Source organism: Panthera onca, chromosome A1 (genome assembly GCF_046562875.1).
Source record: "Panthera onca isolate mPanOnc1 chromosome A1, mPanOnc1 haplotype 2, whole genome shotgun sequence".
Taxonomy (NCBI): domain Eukaryota; kingdom Metazoa; phylum Chordata; class Mammalia; order Carnivora; family Felidae; genus Panthera; species Panthera onca.
The window spans coordinates 76215360-76232971 of record NC_138339.1 but is presented as its reverse complement, the minus strand read 5'-3'; the positions used below and the strand labels follow the sequence as shown (position 1 = coordinate 76232971).

Below are 17612 nucleotides of genomic sequence, written 5' to 3'. Positions count from 1 at the left end.
TATTATACATCTTTAACTTAACACAGTTTACCAACATGTGATATTACAGCACTTCATGTAAGTCCATAATATATGTTTATCTGTCTTAAACAATTATTTTTAAAGCGAGTTAAATAAGAAAAAATACTTACCTAAATAATTACCATTTCCTTTGCTTTTCTTTGCTTTGTGTATTTCATATTCTTATCTGGTATTTTACTTCAGCCAGACTTTTTAAACATTTCACGTAGGATAAGTCTGTTGTTCAAATTTATTTACATTTTTTATGTGTAAAGTTATTTCTCCTTCACTTAAAAAAAATCTTCACATGTATTTATCTTTGAGAGAGAGAGCACAGGTACAAGTGGGGAAGGGGCAGAGAGAGGGAGACAGAGGATCTGAAGCAGGCTCTGTGCTGTGAGCACAATTTGATTATTATGTAGCATGGTGTAATTTTCTTCATGTTTCTTGTTCTGAGGGTTTGCTAAGTTTCTAGGTCTGTAGGTTTATGGTCTACATGAAATTTTTAAAATTTAAACCTAATTTCTCCAAATATTTTTCTTTCTTCAAGGCCTTCCTTTGGAGAGTCCAACTCTGCGCTTGGCTGGCCACCTGAAGTTGTCCAAATCATTGATGCTTTGTTTATTTTTGTTAATTCTCTTTTCTCTGTGTTTTTCTGTTGGATGTTTATTATTAATAATTTCAAGTTTAAACTCCTGCAATGTCTATTCTGTCATTAATCTCATACATAGCATTTTTCTCAAACATCCTGGTTTTCATTTCTCTATGCTCAATTCGGTTATTAAAAATGTCTTTTACTTTTTGAACATATGGAATACTGATATAATAACTGTGTTAACTCTGATAATATTAACATCCATGTCAGTTATGGGTCATTTTTGATCAACTGGTTTAGCTTCTCATTATGGGTTGTAGTTTTCTGCTTCTTTGAATTCCTTACAACATTTTACTGAATATTGGACCTTCTAAATTTTGATCTTTGATGCTGAATATTTTTGTCTTTTTGTGAACATCCTTAAGCTTTGCTCTGAAATTCAGGTAATTTACTTGAAAACACTTTTATCTTTTTTAGTTTGATAGGCAGATTTGATAGGAACAGCCAGAATAGCACTCAATTTACAATTATTATCCACTTCTGAGACAAGATCCCTGTGTATACTTTATGCACTGTGATTTTTGAGGTTTCCTAGTTGACTGATTAAAACAGATATTATTCCCAATCCTGTGTGAGAGGTATGCACTGTAATTCTAATTCTTTTGGCGGACTTGACTCAAGAACTTTTTTCACATATATCATAGTTACTATTGCACTTAATACTTCAGGGGGTCTTCTGCAGATATATCCTCTAATACACAATCCTGTGAACTATAGCCATATTGGTTTTTGAACCCTCAGCTCAATTTCCTCAGTTAAGGGAATCAGGCAGAATCTGTCTCATTCCCACTCCCTGTGCCATGACCTTAAACCTCTATTAAGACAGTGAGCTGGAGGAATTACCTGGTTCACCTTAAATGTTTCTCCTTTCTCATGTATCACTGTCTTTCAATGACTAATTCCAATGTCTTGAAAAACACTGTTTCAATTTTATCAAATTCTTGGTTGTTTTTGGAAGAGGAGGAAATCTGTTATCCCATCTTGGCTGGAAGTGAAAGCTCAGAATTATTTCCAAATATAAATTTAGGATAAAGCCAAAAGGTCTTACTTTATATTATTAAAAACTGCCTATACTTCAAAATACTTTTAGATTGTTATATTCTGAATTTTAAACTATATATTTGAACAATTTTAGGTTTACATAATTGAGCATATACAGAGTTACCATTTTATATTACCAATAGAAGCAAATGTGAGTCTTTGTTACTCTATACCCTTGCTAGCATTTGGTTTTGTCAGTTTTCTGGATTTCAGTCAATGTGTTGGGGTATCTAATTGTTGTTTTTATCTTTAACTCCCTGATGCATATAACACTGAACATATTTTCATATGCTTATTAGCATCTGTATATTCTTCTTAGTGAAGTGTCTGTTCAGATCTTTTGGCCATTTTTAATTGGGTTGTTTCTCTGTAAACTGATGAATTTTAAGAGTTCTTTAAATATTTTGGATATGTCCTGTATCAAATATGTATTTTTCCTCCAATTTGTGCATTGTCTTTTAATTCCATTAAGTGCCTTTCAGAGAGAAAGTTTTTAATTTTAATGACACTTAACATATCATTTTTTCCTTTCATGTTTTTTTTTTTTGGCGTTGTATATGAAATGTCATCATAAAACCCAAGGTTACCTAGATTTTATCCTATGATATATTACAGAAGTTATAATTTTGTGTTTTATATTTAGGTCTAGAGTCCATTTTGAGTTAGTTTTAATTTTTGTGAAGAGCATAAGTTCTCTCTCTAGATTTTTTTCTTTTTCTTTTTTTTTTGCATGTACAGTCTCAGTTTTTCTAGCACCATTTGTTGAAAAGACTATCTTGGTTGCAATCCAAGTTGGTGACAGTGAGTCTCTAGAACTCACCTCCTACTGAGGACACACCAAATCTACAGCTATACAGAGAAATGCCCCAAGTAACTCGTACAAATAGGGAAAATGAGAAAATACCATCACCCACACTGAAACAGATAGGAAAACCTGAGACACACTTTCAGCATAAACCTCACCCCTGGCCAGTGCCTGATAATCAGGAAGGACCTCCCAACTAGCAACTTCTCCCTAAGCAGTGAAAAATATGGACCCCACTTCTAGTGTGCCAACTTTTAAGACTCACACCTGAGTTACACCTGAGTCTTAAACACACCCAAAACACTTAGTTACAAAAACTATTGGGGCTTGCAACCACAGGTGAACAAGATTGAAAGAAATAAAGAAACATTTCTTAACGGGCTCTGCAGACTCACCATGGCTATCTCCCCATGGGCAAAAAATGCCCATCTCTGTCTGCCTGAAAGATCCTATCTGCGTACTTTAAAACCTGCTACCAGAGGATTAGGCTTCTAATTTAACATCTATCCAGGGGCTCACCACAATCCCCCCAAGGAAAGAGCCCCTTGATGGCAGGACTCTGATAACCAACAGAGCTTGCAGAGTTCCACAGTACTGCAGCAAACAAAGAAACAGTTCTTAACCAGCTATCCCTACAGGGTTCGTGGGGGGGGGGGGGGGGAGACAAAATATACCCATTTTTTAGATTTCTCCTGAAAGAGGCCTATTTGAATACTTTAAAAGCAGCTGCCTGAAATCAGGCTTCTAATTTAGAAGGCATGTAGGGGCTGACTGCAATCCTCCCCAAAGATGAGAGAAGCCATCAGACATTACCTTTGCCTTCTCATGTCAGCTCACTACAAACTGCCAGTGTTTCCCTAGAAGTAACTTATACATATGCTGGCATCCCAGCTTTTGTGGCTGCCACCCAAGGGATGGATTTCTGGGTAGTCTGGTTCTCACATCCAAAAGGGCTTGCAGTGATGAGTTCCATGGGACCATAGTAGACAAAGACAAAAAAGCCATTATTAATGTGCACAGGAGTACCCCCTGCTGCTATACACTCAACCCTAACAAAGATGGAGCAGACAAAATAGCTAAACTCCACTTTCTCCCTGGGAGGGTCCAAACTATATTTTATTACTGCCTGAGGTCCAGATTGAGGTCCAATCAGCCTAAATCTAGGTGTTGACTAGTGTCCCTTTGGGACACTGACAGGTCTAGGCACATCCTCGACTAACAGGACCCATTAAAAACAAAGAAGGTAGTTTAAACAATCACAAAAGTTTGAGAGACAATCAAGAGCTCAAGCCTGGCTGAATGATAAATACCATCTATTTATAATTATAGGTAAGACAATAGTTGTAGATAAGGTTAACCTGGTTAATAGAGTTATTAAAATAATTATGACTACAAGAATTTGTTAATGCATACACAAGGTAAAAAAATGCTAAAAAAAGACAATAGTTGTAGATAAGGTTAACCTGGTTAATAGAGTTATTAAAATAATTATGACTACAAGAATTTGTTAATGCATACACAAGGTAAAAAGACATAAATTGTGACATCAACAACAAACAGAATGTAGAGTGAGCATAAAAATTTAGAGCTTCAGTATGTGTTCAAGGTTAAGCTCTTATCAGCTTAAAACTGTTAAAAATATAAGATATTTTATGTAACATGCTAACCAGAAAGCAAAAGCCTATAGTAGACACACAAAAGATAAAGACAAAGCAATCTGAGCATACCACTACAGAAAACCATCAAACTATAAGAAGGAAAGCAAGACAAAAAGAAATAGGACTAAAAACCAGCCAGAAACAATTAACAAAATGGCGATATATACATACCTATCAATAATTACTTTAAATGTAATGGACTAAATTCTCCAATCAAAAGACATAGAATGATTGAATGGATTAAAAAAAAAAAAAACTGTATGCCTCCTACAAGAGACTCACGTCAGATGTACGGACACACAAAGACTGAAAGTAAAGAGATGAAAAAAGATATTCCATGCAAATGGAAGCCAAAAGAAAGCCGTGGTAGCTATATTTATATGAGACAGAGTAGAGCAAAAACTGTTATAAGAGACAAATATCATGTTATAATGAAAAAGAATCAATCCAATAACAATTCAGTTGCAAATATTTATTTATCTAACAGAGGAATATCTAATACATAAAACAAATTTTAGCAGACCTAAAGGGAAAAATCGACAGAAATATAATAATAGTAGGGAACTTCAGCACCCTACTTTCAACAAGGGATAAATAAATCATCCAGAGAGAAAATCAGTAAAAACAAACAAACAAACAAACAAACAAACAAACAACATTGGATTTAAACCACACATTGGCTCAGTTAGACCTACAGACGGACATTCCATCCACAGCAGGAGAATACCTATTCTTCTTGATGCATATGGAACATTCTCCAAAATAGATCGTATAGTAGGCTATAAAACAAATCATTAAATTTAAGAAGAGTACAATAGTACGAAACTAGAAATCAATTTAAAGAAGAAAACTAGAAAAATCACAACTATGTGGAGATTTAAACACGTGCTACTGAACAACTAATGGACCAAAGAAGAAATCAAAAGAGAAATAAAAAAAAAATACCTTGAGATAAATGAAAATGGAAAGGTAACATTCCAAAGACTATGGGGTATGGGAGGCAGCTAAAGAAATTCTGAGAGAAGTTCACAGTGATAAATGACTACATTAAGAAAAAAGAAAGCTCTCAAATGAACAACCTAATTCTACACCTCAAGGAACTAGAAAAACAACAAATTAAGCTCAAAGTTAGTTGAAGGAAGGAAATAACAAAGATCAGAACAGAAATAAATGAGATAAAGACTAATAACACAATAGAAAAGGTCTATGAAACTAAAAGCTGGTTTTTTTTTAAAGAAAAATGTAATAGACAAACCTTCGGATTTGCCAAGAAAAAAAAAAGAGAACTCAAACAAATGAAATTGTGAATGAAGGAGACATCACAAATGAGACAACACAAATACAAAAGATCATGAGAGGACTGTGAAAAATTACATGCCAAACAGTTGTTCTTTCTTGCTTTCTTGCTCTCTTGCTTTCACCTTTCCTTCTTTTTTCTTTCTTTCTTTTTTTTTTTTTTTTGCCTCCTCTGGTTTCGAGTATTTTATGAGATTCTATTTTCTCTCATCTGTTAGCATAGCAATTATACTTTTAAAAATGTTTTAGTGATTTCCCTAGAATTTCCAGGATATAAGCAAGTCTGCTTTCAAATAACACCATACTACTTCGTGGGTAGTGCACATACCTTATAAAAGACTATTCTCAACTGCTCCCTCCTCTTGTATAAGATTTCTATTATCCATTTCACTATCCATAAACTATAAACACTTAACCTCTTATCACTATTATTTTGAACATGTTACCTATTACACCAATTAAAAATTAAAAAATTATTATACCTTCATTTATTCATTCTCTGATGTCCTTCATTTCTTTATATAAACTCAAATTTCTCACTCATATCATTTTTCTTTTTTCTGAAAACTTCTTTATACATTTCTTACTGGAGGGCCTGAGTGGCTCATTCAGTCAAGCATCCGACTCTTGGTTTTGGCTCAGGTCATGACCTCATGGCTTCATGGGTTTGAGCCCTGTGTGTGGCTCTGCGCTGGCAGCATGGAGCCTGCTTGGGATGCTCTCTCTCTCTCCTCTCTCTACCCCTCCCTCACTGGCACTGTCTCTGTCTCTCTCAAAAGAAATAAACTTAAAAACAAAAAACACATTTCTTGCAAGACAGGTTTACTTGCAAGGCATGTTTCTTTGTTTCTGTAGGTGAACTCAAATTTCTAATTCATACCGTTTTTCTTTTTTCTGAAGAACTTCATTAAATGTTTCTTGCAAAGCAGGTTTACAATTCCATTATTTTTTTAACCTGAGAATATCTTTATTTCCACTTTTTTTTTTTTGAGAGAAAGAGAGAATGAAAGAGAAGGAGCACACACAAGCAGGGAAGGGGCAAAAGCAGAGGGAGGGAGAGACTCTTAAGCAGCCTCCACACTGATGCAGGGCTGGATTGCACCACTGTGAGATCATGACTCCAGCAGAAATTGAGTCAGAAGCTTAACCTAATGAGTTATCCAGGCATCTTTCTGCTTTATTTTTGAAGGATAGTTTCATTGCACACAGAATTCTAGGTTAATGATTCTTTTCAATCCTTTAAATATTTCATTCCACTCTCTTCTTGCTTGTATGGTTTCTAAATAAGTCTGTATTAAATAATCTTCAATCATACATCAGTGAGGTTTGTTTCTCCTGGTTTCTTTCAGGATTTTTGTCATTATTTTCTCATTCTGCAGTTTTAATATGATATGCCTAGGTGTCAGTTGTTTGGTATTTATCCTTCTTGAAGTTCTCTGAGCTTTCCATATCTATATTTTGGTGTTTGTTATTAATTACGAAAAATTCTCAGCCATTATGTGACCCACCTCTTCAGTCCCACTCTCCTCCTTCTGGTGTTTGCCTTATCATTTGTTATATCTGTGTAATTGCTGCACAGTTCTTGGATATCTGTTCCAGTTTTCTTTTTTTTCATCTTTTTTTTCTCTGTATTTTTCAGTTTGAGAAGTTTCTATTGACATATCTTCACAGTCATGGATACTTTCCTCAGTCCTCTGCAGTCTGATGGCCCCATGAAAGGGATTCTTCATTTCTCTTATAGTGTTTTTGCTTTCTGGTATTTACTTTTGATTTTTTTCTTACAACTTCTATTTCCCTACCTAAATTACCTATCTTTTCTTTCATGTTGCCCACTTTTTTGCATTACAACCCTTAGCATATTAATCATAGCTATTTTATGTTCCTAGTCTGGTCATTTCTAAACCTGTGCCATATCTGAGTCTGGTTCTGATGTTTACTGTGTTTTTCAGTCTGCATATTTTCTTCCCTTTTAGAATGCCTTATAATGTGTTTGTTTAAAGGCAGACATTATTAGGTTACCAAGAACAGAGGTAAATAGGCCTTTTAGTGTGAGGTTTTTATGTTTATCTGTGTAGGAATTAGGCTGTGTTTAAAGTTTGTTGTAGTTACAGATGTCAAAGGCCTCTGTTTTCCATGGCATCCTCATTCTGTCTTCCAGGTTGTCCTGGGTTGCCCTAGAATCTTTTTATCAAACAGGGCATACATTGCAGCTCTCTCAGTTGTAATTCTCTATTATTACTAGGTATCTGTTGTGGTGGTGGTAAGATATTCTTGAGGGAAAGCATTCTGTAATATTATGATTAAATCTTAGATTTTATGTCTCTCCCTGCCCCAGTAGGCCTGAGTCTCTAGGCTGTGAACTTCAGAAGTTTTTCTTAGCTTTTTTTCTCCCTTTCCTTATATAAAATAGGAAGGTTATAAAATGGTTGACTGGCCTAATTGCCCTCCTTTTTAAAGTTTGGCAAGAGAAACTCTGAGAAAGTAGTTTCCCTTCAGGGTAGGCTCTTGTTACAAAGAGCAGACTTCTTGTGGGCATATTTCAAATGGTTACTTTCCCTCTCCTCCTGCCCAAAACACAAGAGGATTTTTCTCCCAGTTTCCACTGTTAGAACCTGGTGGAGCACCTGGATGTAAGAGTCATGAAAGTGTGTGGGGTCTTCCTATGACTGAGTCCCCAGGAGTCTTTAACTCTCAAATTATTCCATGTTCCACATCTAGCAATTAGTCAAATACTGTTTAATATTCAGTTCCAATGGCTTCTGCTTCCAGTAAACTGCAATTCTATTTGCCTATCTCTCCAGTTTAGCGGACAGTACTTTGCCCAGTTTGCCCTCTGTTGTTGATTTTTCATTTGTCCAAACCTTTCTAATTGTGAGGATGGGAGTGATGACTTACAAGCACTTTACATATTGGAATAGAAACTATAAGTCCTATTGTTCTTTATTATTTCTCACTACACTTACTAATATAAAAACAATCTTAGTGTGCAGACCATACAAAGACAGGAAATATCGATGTATACCTGAGCTACATAGATACCTAAACTATATGTGTATGTATACTTACTTTTCTACTTCAAGTTGATATTTTACCACTCTGTTTAAAATGTATAAGTCTCATAACCACAGATGTCCATTTTTTCTGTCCCTTAGGTTACAGTTGTCACACATATTACATATACAACCTTCGATAATCTACACCAATGTTGTACTTTTAGTTTTCAATAGTTATATATATCTTAAACTTAAGATGAAAAGTTAGTCTATTTACTAGTGTATTTATCACTTCTTTTACTCTTCCTTTATCTTTCAAGTTTCAAGTTTTCCTCTAGGATTATTTTGCTTTAAACTGAAAAAAAAACTTAATAATTTCTTTTAGAGCTAACAACTAATTTTATTATCCTTCACCTGAGAATAGCTTTACTTGATTTTCATTCTTGAAAGATATTATCACTCGATTAATGATTAAAGAGTCAAGAGTTTGTTTGTTTTTTTTTCTTTCAGGATTCTAAACATATTGTTCTACTCTTTTCTGAACCCGTGGTTTCTGAAGATAAATTCAGTCATTTGTATTACTGCTCATATCAATATTGTGTTAACATTCTTATTTGATAATGATGACATCTGGATCCCCTGTGGGTCTGTTCTATCATCTGTTCTGTCTCATAACTTTTGGTCACATCCTTGATCTGCTTGGTAATTTTGTGTAATGCAAGACCTTTGCCTATGATACTTTACAACTAGCTGTGTTTGATATTATCTTTTTTTTTTTTTTTTTTTTTAGAGTGTTGTATCTTTCTGCCAATAGTTAGAGTGCTGGCTGACCAAGTCAATCCAATCAGAGACCAGATTAACTCCTGGCTAAGCTATGGTACTTCAGGAAGGCCCTCACTGTTAGGTCTGAGCCTGAGAGAGATACCAATTGAGAACACGTAGTGTTCACCACAGTTCCTCTCCACTCCACCCCCACAATATTCTAAAGTCACTCTGATCTACAGAGTATCACAATACTGCTAGAATTTTCCTCTACTTTCTACAAGATTTTTGCTTGTTGTCGGCTTCTTACTTCATAATGCAGCATATATATTGAATGAAAACCCAACAGAATGTTGTCTTATTTGTTTATCTCCCTCCTATCTCTGATATCCCGCCCAGCCCTATTTTTGTCTCTTTAGATTGATACATCTGTCAAAAGGTGTGATTTCTCATTATTTAACTAGATGCTTTCTGACCAGACCTTTGCCCAAATTCTTGGCTTCTTGCCAACATCAAGAATTAGAAAATATCTCTAGAAGTATCCAACTGCAGAAAATTCCTTCTTTTCTTAAGGGTCTGCCTTATTCTAGAATTTTGGCCTTTAAATTCCTATTTGCCAAACAATCCTCTGATGCCCTTTAAACAAACCTTTTAAACTCTATTCAGTTTTCTGGGGTTGTTCCCAATGGGAGCATTGGTCAGCCACAAGCTACTCTGAAGTGAAAGTCTTATTTTCTTTACTGATTTTACTTGCTCAGTCCTTAGGTTTTCTATTTGAATTCTGTTCCCCTGTGTTTAATATCAATCTCTGCCAAGTTCTTTAAGTTTTCGCAAGTTTAGCTTAAAGAATGCGTTATTTACATGTACTATCAGATGTACTTCAGTTCCCTTCTATGATGTCTATAAAAAGGCAGACATACTAATTCAGGAACACAAGATAAGGCTTTGTATAGACAGCACTGTCTCCTAGTATTAGTCACTTTAATACAGAATATTACTTCTACATCCTGACTCATGTCAATGGTTTTTTTTTATTTATTACTTTATGAATGCATAAATAGTCATGTCACAAGCTATCATCATGATATTTCTGCCCTTAGTATAAAAGGTGAAACTTTATATTTCTTATATAAAGGTGAAGCTTTATATTTCTTTTACATGTTGAATAATTCCAAGAATGGAACAAACATACAGGGTTACTAGATAAATAATTATTAACTGAAAAATACATTGTTAGTTCAAATGTAAAATCCTGATATACAAAATAATATTTACCCGTCATAATCTGCATTGATCCCAGCAAATGGTATTGTATCACAGCGTACAAAAATTACAAACCCAAAGAATACAAGTGATATAACAGATGTAACGATTGTAAATCTCATAAGGGCTTTACAAGACATGTGTAACTTGGAAACAATGATACCTCCCAGAAGCTTGCCAAGTGCACCTCCTGGAAGCAAAACCAAGCCTAAAAGAAAGGAGGAGGAGGAGGAGAAAACAGTTAAAAAATAATCAGCTAAAGATAGTACAGAAAATTCATACATTGATGTAATCCCCATGCTCTAAACATATAGCAAACATGGATTTAAATAAAAAGACAACAAAAACTGAAAGGCATGGTAAACATCTTAACAAACCTGAACTTTAAGAGAAGTATAAATTTGGGAGTAGGGCTGAAGCTATAGGCATAATAGAATGATGGAGAAGTTTTGTTCCTATATAGTAATGGCATCTAATCCATGCAAACAGAAGAAAATGGTCTTATTTAGAGCTATTATTGTATAGCTTCATGGATTTATAGTTTATAGCAAGAGGGATGCTCATAATTACAAGAGAATCTGAGATGTGTTGCCAAGAATTAAATTAAGCCATCCGCTGGTTCTGTGGATGGATGCGCAATATTAACAATCTCATAACAAAGTGGGATTTCAGAGTAGCCATTATGAAAATTGTTTTCTTTTCAATCAAGGATATAGATTAGATAGAGGCAAGCATGAAGAAGAAAAGGAGGAGGAAGGAGAAGAAGAAATATAGTTAGAAAATAATCGTATGAAGGTAGCACAATAAATGCTTACATTGATGTAATCTTCACTGCTCCAAACATAGAAGTGCTAGATTTAAATAGGAATAAAGCAAGAGAAATATAAAGCAAAACACGAGTCCATTTAACATCAGATTAAATTTATATCACTGAAGGGTCTGTGAGAGACTTGGAAATAAATAGTTTTAGGATACTCAAAAAGATAAGTGATAGTGTAACTTCCATAAAAATGAAGAAGAAATAAAAGAATAAAGGAATGAAATAAGAGCAGATGAATATAAAAATCAGAAACCCAGACATTTATAAATATAATTATTAAAATAAAAACTCAAATCTCAGACCAGAGACATTTGATAAGTGAATGAATTGGAAGAGAGGACTGTGTTATTCATCTACCATATAAAAAAAAAAAAGAGTAAAAGGAAAATAACCAAGATAACTAGTTAAAAGGCAATGAGTACAATGGAGAAGTATGATCAGATATGATTACCCAGTTGAACAAGGTCAAATTCAAAAGTAGTAAGTTATGTTGATAGTGTAGTACCTTTGATATGATTTGATGAAAATGGCACTTTACTTCTGTGAGCTTCCTTCTAAAACCTATAAACCCTGACTAATCACAAGGAAACAAATTGGGCAATTCCCTGTTAAGGAACATTCTAAAAAATACCTGACCAGCACTCCTCAAAACTGTCAAAGTCATAAAAAAGACAATGGAAGACTGAGCAGCTGTCAAACTCAACAGAAACCTAAAGAAACACATGACAACTAAATATCATGTATCCTGAAAGAGATCCTGGAATAGAAAACAAAAACAAAAACAAAAACTTTATGTAAAAGCTAATGAAATCCAAATAAAATGTGGACTTTAGTTAGTATTGATATTGGTTCATTAATTATAGCAAATCTACCATACTAATGTAAGATGTTAATAAAAGGGGGAAACAGGTGTGCAGTGTATGGGAGTTAGCCCTCTGTACTATTTCCATTTTTTTTTAATTTAAAACTGATCAGAAAGCAACTTAAAAAAAAAAAAAGCACAGTGGGAACAGAATAAAAGGCTCTTAAAAACGTTTTACAGCAGTGGTGAGAAATATAATGGAATGAATGCCAGAGAAACAATACATGAAAAGTTGAAACTGAGAATGAGAAATTTCCATCATTAAAAAATATTACTCCTAGGAATAAAAGTATACTCCAACTACTGAGAAGGATTAAAAATAAATACTTAAATCTATCCTTACACATACAGAAGGTAAGGAAAATTCATAACATTAAGAATAAAGCAAAAATTGTAAAAGCTGCCAAAAAGCATGTTACTTGCAAAAGAATGATAACTATAGCTAATTTATAAAATTATAAAATTAATAATCTAGACTGGATATGTACACACACACTCACTACTGAAAAGTGGGGGTAGCAAACTGTCAGTGGTTGGTTAAAATCTCCTAAACAAACCAAAGGTGGATAAAATAAAATTTAAAAAAATGAGTCCATTAAGACAGGATAGGATAGTAGGGAGAGAAAGAAGCAAAACAGAAGAATAATAAACTAAAAAATATAAATAGAAGTTACCTAAAATATCAGAATCCACGATAATAGTAAATGGATAAAACTTAACTATTAAAAAGACAGATTGGATATTTTTAAAGGAAAGTCTGAAAATAAAGTAGTAAAAAAAAGTGTACCATGAAATGTAGCTCCTAAACATGTATATATCTAATAACATCATATAAAATTATGGGAAAATGCCCAGATTTTAAGAAAATTAAAAATCCATAAAGTATTTTGATTCAGCTTTCTCATAAAGACGTAGCTTACAACACTATTAAAGATATGGAAAGTACTAATCGATGTGCACGGTTATTTAAAGAGAAACAGAATCATACAATTAGAAATGAAGTCTTTTCTGGCTTAAGTAAAAATGCAAGAATCATCATTTAAAAATACATAGAACAGAAAAAACAATGAAAATCATACCTAAATGTATGAGATGCTACTAATGAATATCTATAAATAATTATACTACCATGTTAAGGTGGTTAGGAAAATTAAATAAGTCAATAATTACTTCGAACAAAGTAAACATATGAGTGTTTGATAAAAGGTAGAAATTTACAAACAAATTCATTTATTAGAAAGCAAAAGGTACAAATAGAATGGAGACAGTATTTATCAAGAAAAGTGTGGGAACTGGAACTGAATCAGGAGACTTCAGAGGATGAGAAGTACTCCTGCAGGTAAGGAAGTCAGTAAGAAGTAAACCACATTTTACCCCAGAATCTTGGAAATTAAGGGCAGTAGGTACCACTAAAAGCAGGAGTGAGATAAAGGTAAAAACAAGGGGAATGGATTGCAGTCTATATAAAATGTTTGATTCCCAAGTCCTCTCCCCATCCCCATCCCCATCCCCATGCCATATAACTGACCGGCAAAAGACTTGGTTTATTCAGCTTGAACTCAACAACTGTAGATTTAAGAAAACAAAGCATATTTGTGAGCAGAAAACTGAGTCCTTAACTCAGCCAGGAAAATATTGGCTGTCAGGCTTATTGCCCTAGGCAATAGGAAAATCCTGGGCACAGGGAGTTCAACAATTAAAGGGCTAGGTCTTTGAAGGCTACCCCAAGAGGAAACAAAACAGTTGAAAATTCAAACAACGCACAGAACTTCCAACCATCATTTTATGTACATATTTCATTGGTGTACAGAAAAGTACACAAATCACGATACATATTGATGACTTTTCAAAGTGAACATTCCTATGAAAATACCACTCAAATCAAAAATTAAAAATTGCCAGAAGATTAGAGGCTCTTTCATGTACTCATAGGATTTTCTAAAATATGGATCATAAAGTATGTATGCATTAAGGCTTCTTTTGTTTTTTGGTATGATGTTTAGAAAATTCACCCATGGTTTTATATACAACAATCGATGATGCCTTCTCATTGCTGAATAGCATTCTAGAATACACATACACAACTGGTTCACTGTGATATTGTGAATTGTAATGTACTTTAGAAATTCATGTATATGTCCCTTTGTAAACATTTGCATTTCTTCTAGGTATTTTCTTAAGAGAAGAACTTATGTTTGGTATGTAACCAGGAGTGGAATTTCTGAATGAGGGAATATGTATATGTTCAGATTTTTATGATATTGCCAAACAGATTTAAAAAATGCTTAAACCAATTTACATTTTCACTGGTAGTGGATGAAATGCCAAATGCTGTAAGTCTGTGACAACATGTATTTCCCTTTTTCATTTTAGCCATTCTGGTGAAAGAGTAATAGTATTGCATTGTGGTTTTAATATGCATTTCCCCAAAAACCAATGAAGGTGAACCCACTTTCATATGAATATTGGCCAATAGATATCATCTTCTATAGAACAGCTTCTCAAGTCTTTTGTCCATTTTTATTGGATTATCTGCCTTACTGTTGATGGAAATTTTTACATATTCTTTGTAGAGTAAAATCTTTGTAGAGTATTTCTATTGAAAAGATTGTCTGTTGGGGCGCCTGGGTGGCTCAGTTGGTTGAGCGTCGGACTTCGGCTCAGGTCACAATCTCGCGGTTTGTGAGTTCGAGCCCCGCGTCAGGCTCTGGGCTGATGGCTCAGAGCCTGGAGCCTGCTTCCGATTCTGTGTCTCCCTCTCTCTCTGCCCCTCCCCCATTCATGCTCTGTCTCTCTCTGTCTCAAAAATAAATAAACATTAAAAAAAAAAAAAGAAAAGATTGTCTGCTTTCATTTTTACTCTTTATCCTGACATTTGATAAACAGAAGTTCTTAATTTTAATGTAATACCACTTAATTTTTTTCTTTACAGCTATGTGATTTCTATCCTATATAAAACAATCTTTGTTTTCTCCAAGGCCATTAGATATTTTCCCATGTTTTATTCTAAAAAGCTTTATTGTCTTACCATTCACATTTAGATCTATAATACACCTAGAATTTGGTAGTTGTGTATATAGTGAGGTACCGGTCAAGATTTACCTTTTTTCATAACGATATCTAATTGACCCAATATCACCAATGCCTAATTAACCCAGCTATCTGTTTTATTTATTATAAAGCTACATTGTTGAGAGCATACCTATGTATAATTGTTTCATCTACCTCACCGGCTAACCCTCCTGCCACTTATAAATAACCTCTTCATAACAAGTAATACCTCTTGCTTTAAAGAATACTATACTTGGGGCGCCTGGGTGGCTTGGTCGGTTAAGCGTCCAACTTCGGCTCAGGTCATGATCTCATGGTCGGTGGGTTCGAGCCCCGCGTCGGGCTCTGTGCTGACCGCTCAGAGCCTGGAGCCTGCTTCCGATTCTGTGTCTCCCTCTCTCTCTGACCCTCCCCCATTCATGCTCTGTCTCTCTCTGTCTCAAAAATAAATAAACGTTAAAAAAAAAAAATTAAAAAAAAAAAAGAATACTATACTTAAAATCACTATAGTTACACCACCTTTTCTTCCCACAGTACTTTTTCTATCCTTTCAATCTTTTTATGTCCTCATACTTAAGGAGTATCTCTTCCAAGTGATATACTGGATTGTCCGTCCAATCTGAAAATCTTTATTTATATGTATTATAATTACTACGATATTTATTGAGAAGCAATTCTCCATGTATCTCATGTTTCTGTATACCCAGCAAGCAGAAGCACTGACTGATCTTTTTTCTATCTTTTCAAGGATATTTATATAGTGAACAAACAGCCTTGGATAATAGAGATAGTGTTCTTCTTGAAAGCAGAAGGCAAGTTTGCTTATAGTTTTGGAAAACAGAGATAGTGTCCCTCCTGGAATTGGGAGAAAACACATTTATTGTCAAGTATAATAAAGATAATGTCTCCTTCTGGATTAAAAGGTAAGCATGGTTACTGTCTATTCTAAGATTTATGTTCCCCTAGAGTGGTGCCCACATTCACTACCTAACTAGCTTACACTGTGCCCTGGCCACCCAGACTTTGATGGATCTGCCCTTCCCAGTCACATTTGCCTCAGTCTCAGTCCTGCAGGTCGCTCCCCTAGAACTCTGATGCAAACCTTGTCAACACCAGGTATTCTGGCTCATATGTTTTAAGGGCTTCAGTTCTGGTGGTGGCAGTGGGCCCTAGGGAAGACTGAGATGCACCTTGTTAAAACTGTGTGCCTCATGGCCGGGGACTGAAGACTGCCCACAACAGGTAGAGAGAGAAACTGCAGATGACTACAATAAAGGAAAAAGTAGCCAGGACACAACAGCTGGACACATGCAACACACACTGAGACACCTTGAAGTGCCAGGTTCTGGTGAACAGAGAGTACTACACTGCAGAGTACTAGAGGATCACTTCTTTATAAGGCCATTACTCTCAAGATCAGGAGACATAGCTGATCTATCTCCCTATCACACAGAAACAGACATAGAAAGTTAGACAAAATGAGGAGACAGAGTAATATATCCCAAATGAAAGAACAGGACAAAAAAAAAAAAACATATCAAGAGTGAAATGAATGTAAGTAATATGCCTCATAGAGAATTTAAAGTAATGATCATAGAGATACTCAGCGAACTTGAGAAAAGAGTGGAGAGTATCAGTAAGACCCTTAAAAAAGAGATAAGAGAATATAAAAAAGAACCAACCAGAGATGAAGAACACAACAAATGAAATTAAAAATATACTAGATGGAATAAATAGCAGGCTACAGGAAGTGGAGGAACAAATTAGAGACTTGTAGGACAGGCTAATGGAAAGCAATCAAACTGAGCAAGTAAGGGGGAAAAACGTATGCACAATGAGAATACACTTAGGGAACTCAGGGACGCCATCAAGCTAACAACATTCACATTATATGGTTATCAGAAGAAACAATAGTTGAATATCCCCTAATCTGGGGGAGGAATCAGACATCCAGAACCAGGAGGCACAGAGATCCCCCAACAAAATTAACCCAAGGAGGTCCATATCAAGACGCACAGTAATTAAAATGGCAAGAAACAGTGATAAAGAGAGAATTTTAAAAGCAGCAAGAGAAATGAAGACAGTTACAAGGAAAACACCATAAGATTATCAGTAGATTTTTCAGCAGAAACTTTGCAGGCCAGAAAGAATGACATGAAAGGAAAAAATCTACAGCCAAGAATACTCTATCCAGAAACACTAACATTCAGAATAGAAGGAGATATATGAACCAAACCACTAAACCAGCCCTAAAAAAAAATTGTTAACGGGGACTCTGTGAGGAAAAACAAACACAAGTGAAAATAGGCACAAAAGCAGTGAAAATACGTGTATCTCTAAAAATCAGTCAAGGAACTCACAAAATAAAAGGATGTAGGGGCGCCTGGGTGGCGCAGTCGGTTAAGC

General features: G+C 34.9%; 1 protein-coding gene across 6 annotated transcripts in view; it reads right to left on the bottom strand.

Moving 5' to 3' along the window:
• Positions 1 to 17612, bottom strand: part of SLCO6A1 (solute carrier organic anion transporter family member 6A1) — a 100498-nt gene that overhangs the window by 34887 nt on the left and 47999 nt on the right. For 5 of the 6 annotated variants that reach the window (XM_060635285.3, XM_060635286.3, XM_060635289.3 and 2 more), the window contains exon 8: positions 10486 to 10681. In XM_060635285.3, coding sequence (XP_060491268.3) covers positions 10486 to 10681 — 196 coding nt within the window. The remainder of the gene's footprint in view (positions 1 to 10485; positions 10682 to 17612) is intronic. The other variant, XM_060635287.3, reaches the window with a different exon arrangement.